This window comes from Centruroides sculpturatus, unplaced genomic scaffold (assembly GCF_000671375.1).
Source record: "Centruroides sculpturatus isolate CEXI.00-Female unplaced genomic scaffold, Cexi_2.0 scaffold1591, whole genome shotgun sequence".
Lineage (NCBI taxonomy): Eukaryota > Metazoa > Arthropoda > Arachnida > Scorpiones > Buthidae > Centruroides > Centruroides sculpturatus.
Genome location: NW_019386006.1, coordinates 70664 through 82866, shown reverse-complemented (window position 1 = coordinate 82866; position 12203 = coordinate 70664). Strand labels below are relative to the sequence as shown.

Sequence of the window (12203 nt, the reverse complement as noted above, 5' to 3'; positions counted from 1 at the left end):
TATATATATATAAAATGTATGTAATAGTTTTATAAAAAATAATATAAACTAAAAATAATTGTAGTTTTTAATTATTTTTAATGTGGAAAATTGAAACATTTCTATTACACTTCAATAGTTAACACAAGACTTGCATGACTAAGTTAAATAATAGAAATTACAACATTTCTTTATTTTTGTAACAATATTCAATATACCTGAAATTATTTCCAAGAATTAATAATTTATTAACAGCTGAAAATAATTTAAATAACACAATTGAAAATATTTACATCTACTTAGTTCTTTAATTCCAACATTAGTCAAATAAATTTAAGAAAACAATTAATTTCACTTTAAAATAATTGAGAAAGTAAATGTGATGTAGTTTAATGTATGTAAATATGTTAATCAATTTTGTCATTTTATCTAGTAAATATTTAACTCCATCATTAACATGTTTATGTTAGAGACTTGCCACTTGAATAGATTTCTTTCTATAGAATCATCACTGAAAACATAATCTTACAATTACTGTTAACTTCAGACAAATTCATCAGATGTACTAAGTTTAATTTTCAGCTTACAAACAAAATACAGTACAAAGAACAGTCTAATACAGTTAATAGTAAATATAATTTATGAACAAAAATCAAGTGTATCACTGATGTGATTTCTTTATAGACAACCTTGCATACTGTCAGTATATCAATAGTAGTCATTGACTTGTTAGTAGTTTAATATTTTCTATTGAAGTTTTTACATTTTTATAACTAAGTAAATTTTCAAAATCATGCTTTTAAAATGCGTTTATTATATCAAAAATTATAAATATTTTGAACTAACTTCAAACCATATTATTTTAAAATATTTACAATTTATGTTATTTTTTTATATAAAAAACATTTTATTTTCTAAACATTATTAAAAAACAAAATAAATAATAGAAATTCCCATTTAGCTAACCAATAGTTTACACTATTTAAAAATAGAAAAAATTAAACATTCTTATTTGAATTAAAGTATATTTTAAAATTTCAGATTATTGTATAAAAATGCCTAAAAATATAATGAAGAACTCTTTTACAGATACATCAAATTGAAAGTTTTAAATATATCTTGTTTTTAAATCTAGAAGGCAAAAATTTTATTTGTACTTACTTACTTTTTCATTTAACTTACAATAAAAACCTTTTGATAGTTTATTATTTTACATAATTGTAAGGTTATTATTAAAATTTTATTTATATTTTGATCGTTTATTATTATGTAAAATAATAATTTATATTTTGATAGTTTATTATTATGTAAAATAATAATAAACTATCAAAATATAAATAAAATTTTAACTAAAAACATTTGTAAGGTTATTATTATCATAGTCAGATATGTAAAAAATATTAAAATTTTTGTATGATTTTCAATAATTTGTTAATTGGAACAAATCAGATATTTTTAAATATTTCAGTTTATTTAATATTGCATCACCTGTCAAAACAATTAAATATTTATATAACAGTTTCTATATTTGAAGGATTGCAAATTTTTTTAACTTTAAAACTGATATTTAAAAAAATATAGTAAGTGTATATGTAAATGGTAGTATTTACTTTTTTAAACGTATATTTCAGAATGTTTGGTGCCATACTTAATTATTTTTGGAGGAACAGATTTAAACGAATATAGTCGAGATCAGAAATGCTTTGGTATAATGACCAATGTTATCTGTAAAGCAAATAATTTAATTACGTTTGGATCATCAATGACTCAAAAAGTATTTCATCTTTGGGTATGTATTTTATTATTTTTTATGAGTTTTCACAAATAATTTCAATTAAATAAGATTGTTATAAAATGACAAACTAAAATAATTCTTTAAAACTATTACAAATCATATTAATTTTAAATTTATTCACGTAATTTTTTTGAAAAAAATTGTTTATTTGAAAAGATAAATGTTTTACTTATATATACGGTATTTTATTTTTAAAAATTTAGTTTCATGTGAAGTAGATCTAATTTACATTGGATGCTTAAAACAATTAATTCTGACATTTAAATATTAATATCATTTTACTTTTTGAAACTTCAGAATCAAGAATACAAATTTATTAATTAGTAGCATTTTAATTTAGTTTTGCATATTAGTTTTACAGAAGTGTGAAAATTTGATTGTTAATATGATTAATGTACTATTTTTATGTGAAAGATGAAGATAATCATATTAAATGAAAATATTAGTTAATTTGCATTTCATGACAATAATTTTATAACTGACTTATTAAAAGAATATTACAATTTACAACTTTTCATACTTTTCACTTTATATCATCAAACTTAAATCAAAAAGAAATTTTTTTAAGAACATTTATAAATATATTTTTCTTTACGGATGCTATTGTTTAGATCTGTTAATTGACAGATATCAGAAATGTTTATTTTTTTTAAATTAATTGAAAATTAAGCAAAATTTTCTAAATGTATTACTACTATTCAATAGTTTAACAAGAAAAAAATACAAATATTAAATTTAATTAATTTAAAAAATGAATCAAGTTTAATTTCTTTTTCAAATGATTTTCTTTAAAATGAAATGATATTTTAATGCATTTGAGAATTTAAATGCATACATGAAAATTAAAAAAAAAAAAAATGTAAACTGTGGAAGAATGTTTAATTTAATTTTGATGCAATGTCTTTATTATAAATTCATGTAATATGACAGATATAGTAATTAGGACACAGCTTATATTGACATGATCATAATAGCAAATTGTCACAAATCCAACTTAAAGATTGGCAGGGAGTATAATTTTAGGATGTAAGTGTCGGGTTAAATCAAAACTGTAATTTTAGATATTAAAAATTGCAAAAACCAATGAGTAGTGAGTTACATCCCAAATTCATGACTGTATCATTTTTAATGTTTATTCATGTATGTCTGTAACATGCAATTGAAAATATTTACTGTTGACTATAAAAGGTTTCTTTCCTACCCATCTTTAAGCATGATTTGTGACAGTTTATTATTTTATAGTTTAGTGGTTTTTTTATAGCTATTTCTTAAGAAACAATGATTAATAAAGGAGATAAAAGTATCTTATTATAGTTATGAACTCAGTTAATGAACATTCATATACAAGATATAGGTACTTTCACTTTTACAAAAATTTTATTTATTAAATATTTCTGTTAGTTTTTATACATTTGCCATCATTTCATCTATAAGAATGTATAACATATTTTTTGTTATGTATTCTTATACAAGATTTTTAATGAAAAGTTTTTGAATTGTCATTTTAACAACTGTTTAAAGAAAATGATGATTTTGAGGCTGAAATTATGAATAAATGAAGAATTTTATATGTAATTTATTTTTCAGTTAGAGCATGCCAGTATACTATACTGGTAGATAACGTTGTAAAATATTAGTAGCCAGTACATGGTACCAGCAAGTTACTCAATAAAAGCAATAATATATGTTCAGTCACTATATGTGCATACTAGCAATAAGTGTTTTAAAAAAGAATATCGTTTATATATAAATAAATAAATTTTTTATATTGATTATTAATTGATGATATGTTAAGTTGATAAATTTATTTTAAAATAATCATATATAATTTTTTAAAGGTCTTTTTTCTTTTTAAATAAGTTATAACTTTACATGTTATTTTAAAGAAAATAAATTACTTTATTGTTAAATATTTTTGCTTTAATTTTTATAATACATAAAAGTATTTTGCAAGCTAGTTTCACAAATACTAACATTATTTTTCAGCCTAATATATGCAAAGAAAGGATAAATGAAATTCCACAAGGTAAGATTAAAATTTCTACTTTTTTTCTATAATATTTATAAACAGATAATAAATAGCAGTATTAACATTTTATTAAATTAATTTTAGCAGTATTAACATTTAATTAAATTTACTTTTCTTTAATTTTAAAATAATGATTATACAAATATCACATATATACAAGTCGACCCCCCTATAACACTGTTGATTTTTCCGTTTTATATGAATTCCATGTTGTACGAGTCACTTAGATTTTACAAATACATGTGCCGGGCTGTGAACGGCTCACGTATTTGTAAAATCTAAGTGACTCGTACAACATGGAATTCATATAAAACAGAAAAATCAACAGTGTTATAACGGGTCGACTTATGTTATAATTTTGTAAAATAATAAATTAAACAATTATATTTTAGATTTTACCGATCTTTTTGCAATTTGAATGCTAGTTACAATTTTTTTCTCTCACAAACTTTTCTTTTGGTCATATTTACATTTTTTTAGACCAGGGATGGGCAACTCACGGCCCTTGGGTCGCATACAGCCTGCATTAATATTTTTTACGGCCCACATCACATAAAATATGTATAAATATATCAATTTATCAGCTTAATGGAAGTATGCAGCAAAAATTCAACTGTTATTTTCTACAACTTATGTATGTGAATAGTTTTTCCTGCAATGAATTTAGTAAAAATTAAAACAAGAAACTGGCTAACAGACTCACATTGAAACTAATTTAAAACTAGCAGTGACTAATATTTAACCAAATATTTCTGATATATTATGTTTACATCAGTTCCAGAAGCTAAATTAAGTATACCTATTCTAATTTATAATTATATATGAATAAATAATTGATTTACCAACATTTTCCCCCCTTCTATCTTGTATGAGATCCATGCCAGTTCAAAAATTTTGAAATAAGGCTCTTACGTAGATAAAGGTTACCCATCCCTGCTTTAGACTGTCTTTCAAAAATTTTGATATTTGAGCTTGCTATCTTCAATTTTTCAATTTTTCATCTGTTGATATTTCATGTCAGTTTTCAGTTATTTATGCTAAAGTTCTTTATGGCCAATTCAGTTTTGGAGAGTTCTGTAATTAAAATTATATACTCTTATGGTATTATAACATTTTCCATTTGTAAACTGTATAAAATAGAACATTTTCTATTTTTATATTAAACTTATATATAACAAAAACACATATCTATAAACCTTTTACCGGTGCATGTTTCATCACACTCTAAAATAAAGTTAAACATTTTCGAACCGTTACGGTTCTTCTTCAGGTAACTATCCCCTAACAGAATGTGCTTCGGTTCAAAGTTGTTAAGAAATACCATCCAGAATGATGTCACAACCCAATGACGTCACTACGGACTTGCGTGTTAGTCATGTTGTATTCTATCCTAGAGATTTATCTAGTAGGGCCTGCCAGGCTGTTGATAGAGCGATTCCATCCTTGTAGTTAATGCAATTACATTCTTTAATCGTGTTTAGGCATATGTAGACAGCCTCCAGCCATCTGAGCTGGTTCATGCGGTGGGTGGTGTGAATGACCTTTGCTTGAGAGAATATGGATTCTATGTCAGGGTCCGAAGAGTATATGGCAAGAGCTGTGTTGGTTCTTTCATGGTTAATATCCGCTTGTAGATCCCTAGCGTACCGAAGTACGTTAGTGTGAGCTTGAGAACAGAAAGGACAACACGAATCAACGGGACACTGAACAATTTTAATTTCTCTAGAATACATGTCTGAGGTTCAATCACGAATTTCGGTTAGCATTGGGATTCTTGTCACCCCTCTTGTCCGGATACAAGAGTATTAATGAATAATTCGATAGATAATCCCCGACGCGACAATAGGACTTAAAAAAAAAATCACAAATATTCCCGACACGACAATTAGGTTTTAAAAATATAAAGAAAAGAACAATAAGTTGACTATCCTTACGAAAAGGCTGATCTTGATGCTCGATGAAAAGTCTCTACGTTTTCGCACATAAAGTTCTCTTCCACGTGGCACACTCTTCCCTTGTTCTCCAACTTCCTTTGTTCCTTCTCCTTCTTTACCAACTCGACACGAACACTCCTGCACCACAGAACCAGGAAGAACGGGGGTTTTCTGCACGTGGCACATTTTATTTTATACCTCCGCGCCACGTACCTGACGAGGGAACCTACGTCATGGCAGGGGCCAATCACGGGCTCGCACCACCACATCACAAGAGGTGGTACGAACCTAACGGAAATTTTACAATTAATAACTTGCGACAAGAACGAAAAATATATATTTATATATAACTAATGATAAAATACAAATACTTAGTGAACAAACACTACATATCTCCCCCCCTTTTAACTCAATCCGGAATGTAACTTCCGGTAGTCGACCTTCCTACCCCTGAGGTTGTAAGAATTACCTCCTTCATCCTTCCTCATCTCAGATACTATCTTTTTTTCCTTAACCGCCCTTTCCTTATTATGTCGTCTAACTTCACGCACATCTACACATTCCTCCTCCTCATCCAAATCTGTGTTCATGTTCTGTCCTTCGTGCTGTAGGATCCTCCTCTTCCTTTCCTTAGGTGGCAAACAACCGTAGCATGGTTTTAAGCGATCCACATGAACCGTATCTACGTCCTTCTTGTTGCAACCTTGCACCTTATATGTTGTAGTATTTATTCTTTTAATAATTCGAAAGGGGCCTAAATAAATTGGGGCAAACTTATCCCTCTTCACACCCTTACGACGCACCCAGACCCTTTGTCCTTCATTGAAAACGACTAGGTTTCTTCCCTTATTTACATATTTACGATTTTTCTCTTGTCGAGACTCTGCCTGCTTCTCTGACAACTCCCTAATGGTTTGTAACTTAGTGAGGAGGAATGCCCTCCGTTCGTCGGTTGTCATGCCATTCGGTACAAGCTCCGTGGATGAAGTTCGTGGATCTATACCGAAAAGGAGGAAAGCTGGAGTTTCATTAAGGCTTGAATGGTATGTGTTGTTATGAGCGAAACACGCAGCCGGGATCAAATCATCCCAATCAACATTATCCTTCTCGCTTGATTTGGCTATCATTTCGGTAAGTGATCGGTTTGCACGCTCACAAATTCCATTCGCACACGGCCTATACGCAGTTGTAATATTCCTCTGAATGCCTAGCCAACTGCATATATCAACAAAAAGGGTAGACAAAAAATTTTTTCCTCTATCAGACATGATGATTTCTGGGATCCCATATCTACAAATTATCTGATCAAAGATCACATTGCTAATGGAATACGCTGTTTGATCCTTTACAGGGTGGGCCTCAATGAAGCGTGTGCAAACATCGACGATGACGAGTATAAAGCGATTCCCTTTTCCTGATGTTTTGATCGGGCCAATAATGTCTATGGCAATTTTTTGGAAGGGAACACTCGCTCCTTCATTACTCTGAAGGGGGGCCTTGCCCTTATGTACATTATGTTTCTGGCAATTAGGGCATTCTCTTATAACCTCCTCCACTATTCGTTTTACATTTTTTATGAAGTAACTCTTCTCAATAATTTTTAATGTTTTTAACACACCCCAATGCCCTGTAAGCTGGTTCTCGTGGATTGCCTTAACAAGTTTCTTAGCAAGATCATCTCCTACACACACTCTATTAATACAACTATTCCTAGCTTTCCAATAGAAGTTTTTATATAAACAGTTGTTTACTAAGGTATAACCTTGAAAATTATTTCCTGAACTACTCCCACGAGAAATGTCTCTTTTGATGGGCCCGAACAAGCTATCCCTATCTTGTGATTCAGTTATTTCTATTTCCATGGGGATCCTTGTGGTACTATAATCAATTTCAAATTGGTTCACCTCCTTGATGCTACGTGAAAGGAAGTCTGCGACCTTGTTATCAGCTCCCCTTACGTGGCTGACCTCGATATCATAATCAGCCAGTTCCATAACCCACCTTGTAAGACGCCGACTGCCGTTATTGATAGTTCTCAAAAAACTCAAGGGTTTATGGTCAGACAGGATTATGGTTCTTCTCCCCAAAATGAGATGCTTAAAGTGTCTTAAAGATAACAAAATCGCTAGGCATTCCTTCTCTATTGTTGAGTAATTGCACTCAGCCCCCTTGAATTTCCTACTGTAGAAACCAATTGGAACGAGGCTATCATTGATCATTTGTTCTAAAACAGCTGCTGCAGCTTGGTCTGAAGCATCAGTGTGGAGGAAGAAATCCTTATTGAAGTCGGGGTGGGCCAATACGGGGGGATTTGCTATGGCATGTCTTAAAGTATCCCAACTCTCTTGACAATGTGCATCCCAACAAAATCTCCTTCCCTTCTTGGTTAATTCAGTGAGAGGGGACGCTATTTCGGAAAACGACGGGATAAAGGTGCGGAAGAATCCTACCATTCCCAGATAACTACGTACTTCCTTGATGTTAGTAGGTGGTCTAATCTTTTTTATAGCACTCACATTTTCAGGGTCGGGCCTAATTCCTTCCGCGTCAATAACATGACCTAAGTATCTAACCTTCTTAGCTAGGAGCTGGCATTTTTTTGGATTCAAACGTAAACCTTCATCCCTTAGTGTGATTATTACTTCCTCCAGTAATTTCAAATGATCATCGAGATTCCTTGAAAACAACACAATGTCATCCTGGAACACGTGGCAACTACACCCAATAAATCTCGCGAGCACCTTAGTCATCATATACTGAAAAAAACGACCACTGTTCCTACCTCCTTGAGGCATTCTGCACAACTGATATTTCCCCCATGGCGTCGAAAAAGCAAAAATATGTCTGACTCTTGGATCAAGAGGGACTTGGAAATAGCCAGACTTTAAATCAAGGACAGAGAAGTAGCGATTTCCTTCAAGTTGAGCCAAAATATCGTCAATTCTTGCCATGGGGAAAATTTGTGGCTCCGTTATTTCGTTGACTTTGCGTAAGTCCAAGGTTAGCCGGATCTCACCAGAGTCCTTAGGTACCACATGGATAGGGGAGTTCCAGGGTGACACGCTTTCCTCACAAATCCCAGCTTCAATAAGTTCACCAACCTTACGCTTAAGCGCCGGCAAATAACTATATGGAATACGATATTGTCTGGTATTAATAGGTTGGTCAGAGTTTAGTTCTACGCTGTGAACGTAATTACGTGAGCCCGAGACATCCCTTATAGACCTAGCAACAACAGTGGGGTATTTCTTCAGCACACTTAAAACGTTTTCCTTAACACTCTCCTCGAGATGGTCTAAGTCCCATATATGTTCACCATCATCAGTCTCCCTTGTTATGCTTATTTTAAAGTTGTGATTGGTATCAAATTGTCTAGCACCTATTCCAACTTGTATTTTTGTCAACAAGGTTGGGTATCTGGCAATAATGTCCATCCCTATAATTAACTCATGGGTTGTTCTCGCAGGAAATTCCATTCTGGGAATTTCTAATTCTTGCATATCATCATTTATTGAAATTAACATTGACTCCTTACTACAGATGACTGTCCCTGATATACCGCTTATGAGCGCTTCCCTCTCAATTACGGAATACTCATTCTTAGCCTTTACCCAATCCACCAACTCCTCGCTTGCAACAGACCTTTCGGCACCACTGTCAAGAAGCCCTTTCACTTCCCGTCCTAATATGCTTATTGTCACAACGGGGAGTCCCCGTTCCGTGAGGCTCACATCGTTGGTCAGAGTCATAATCACGCTACGGCCCCTTGCCTGACCTTCCAAGCAGCCGTTTTTTAGTTTAAAGGTCTTTGCCTTGTGCAAAATTTTGCCAGGTGACCTACATTTCCGCAAGTGAAACATCTTCTCCTCTCCACCCGGTCAATTCTCTGACTCTGGTTCTCCTTAACTAGCTCGTACATCGACTTGAATGACTCACTTAGTTGGTCTACCTTCTGTTCCAATTTGTCTATTTTAGATTTCTGTTCGACCTGGCTGGGTTCCTGGTTTACTGTTACACTCACTTCACTGACAAGGCTTCGCTTTCTACAAACGAGCTCTACCTCTTCCTCAGCCTCGGCTAACTCAATTGCTTCCTCTAAGGTTTGTGGGTGCCTCTGCATAACAGATTTCCTTAGTTCGGGCACTAGCCCTTTTATAAAACTATCCTTAACCAATTCATCTTGAAGTGAACCCAATTTAGCGTTGCGGATTGCAGCCTTCGAAAACAGGGAATTCACACGGATAGCATAATTACATACCAATTCTTCCCGCTTTTGAGCTACGTTTACTAATAGGCTAAGGTAATTCTGAGCCCTTTCTTTTCGACTAAAACATTTTATGAGGGCTCCCTTAAAGCGGGAATAGTCATTCACTCCCTGTTCCTTCAAGTCAAAAAAGATTGACAATGGCTCACCCTTTAAGCGAGCTTGTAGTACAGAGATTTTTACAGATTCCTCCCATTTCGCCAGTTCGGCCACATTCTCTAAAGTCATAAAAAATCTATGAATCTCAAGGGTGTCCGTAGATGCATTGGCGAAATAGGGGATCATCCCCATAAAGCCGGTGATAATGGGTACGCTCCCGGACTCTGTCGTGGCGGCCATATTAGATTCGCTCGAGACTTGTTCTTCCATTACAATTAAATACTAATTATAATTACACAATTACACTAACAAAACAAAAAAAAAAACTTCACTGGCAAATAACTATCACGAACTGTACACGCGTGCTATGAACCTCAGTAACAGAGCGTGTCCTTACAAAAATGATCCTGTCGCGGACGCCATATGTAAATCCCTAGCGTACCGAAGTACGTTAGTGTGAGCTTGAGAACAGAAAGGACAACACGAATCAACGGGACACTGAACAATTTTAATTTCTCTAGAATACATGTCTGAGGTTCAATCACGAATTTCGGTTAGCATTGGGATTCTTGTCACCCCTCTTGTCCGGATACAAGAGTATTAATGAATAATTCGATAGATAATCCCCGACGCGACAATAGGACTTAAAAAAAAAATCACAAATATTCCCGACACGACAATTAGGTTTTAAAAATATAAAGAAAAGAACAATAAGTTGACTATCCTTACGAAAAGGCTGATCTTGATGCTCGATGAAAAGTCTCTACGTTTTCGCACATAAAGTTCTCTTCCACGTGGCACACTCTTCCCTTGTTCTCCAACTTCCTTTGTTCCTTCTCCTTCTTTACCAACTCGACACGAACACTCCTGCACCACAGAACCAGGAAGAACGGGGGTTTTCTGCACGTGGCACATTTTATTTTATACCTCCGCGCCACGTACCTGACGAGGGAACCTACGTCATGGCAGGGGCCAATCACGGGCTCGCACCACCACATCACAAGAGGTGGTACAAACCTAACGGAAATTTTACAATTAATAACTTGCGACAAGAACGAAAAATATATATTTATATATAACTAATGATAAAGTACAAATACTTAGTGAACAAACACTACACGCTTTATGCTCTTTGATTCAGGTTATGAGGGGGTGTTTGGTTGATCCTACGTAGATAATGTTTCTATCATACCTGTGATCAATGATAGGATGGTGTAGACGCCGGGAAGCTTATTTCAGTCTGGGGTGTCTTTTCCATTACGTAACAAATCAAAAATTGTAGTGCGTCTTCTAAATGTAATACGGATATTTTTTTTCCTAGCTATCTCCTTGTATACGGATTTTAGTACTGGATTATATGTGATAGGGATGTTGCTACTTGGAGTAACGTTGGAGAGTTGGTGACGGTTTGCTTTCTGCTGTTGTATTTTTGTGTTCAGTTTATTTATGTTTGGCTATACCCTCTATAACCAAACGCCCCCTCATAACCCGAATCAAAGAGCATAAAGCGGATATTAACCATGAAAGAACCAACACAGCTCTTGCCTTACACTCTTCAGACCCTGACATAGAATCCATATTCTCTCAAGCAAAGGTCATTCACACCACCCACCGCATGAACCAGCTCAGATGGATGGAGGCCGTCTACATATGCCTAAACAAGATTAAAGAATGTAATTGCATTAACTACAAGGATGGAATCGCTCTATCAACAGCCTGGCAGGCCCTACTAGATAAATCTCTAGGATAGAACACAACATGCATAACACGCAAGTCCGTAGTGACGTCATCGGGTCGGGACATTGTTCTGGATCGTATTTCTTAACAACTTTGAACCAAAGCACATTCCGTTAGGGGATCATTACCTGAAGAAGAACCGTAACGGTTCGAAAACGTTTGTAACTTTATTGTAGAGGGTGATGAAATGCGCGCCGGTAAAAGGTTTATAGATACGTGTTTTTGTTACTGTACTCTGGTGTAGATATTCTACCATTTTTCAAACTTATATATTTTTTATGACATTACATTGCAGTGTAATAGAAGAAATATAATATAATATTTATATAAAATAAATTATATATATATATATACAATCCAATCCAT

At 33.3% G+C, this 12203-nt stretch overlaps 1 protein-coding gene across 5 annotated transcripts in view; it reads left to right on the top strand.

The window, feature by feature from the left end:
- Nucleotides 1–12203, top strand: part of LOC111613072 (glycosyltransferase 1 domain-containing protein 1-like) — a 34966-nt gene that overhangs the window by 7785 nt on the left and 14978 nt on the right. For all 5 annotated transcript variants that reach the window (XM_023354375.1, XM_023354376.1, XM_023354377.1 and 2 more), the window contains exons 4-5: nt 1611–1768; nt 3761–3800. In XM_023354375.1, coding sequence (XP_023210143.1) covers nt 1611–1768; nt 3761–3800 — 198 coding nt within the window. The remainder of the gene's footprint in view (nt 1–1610; nt 1769–3760; nt 3801–12203) is intronic.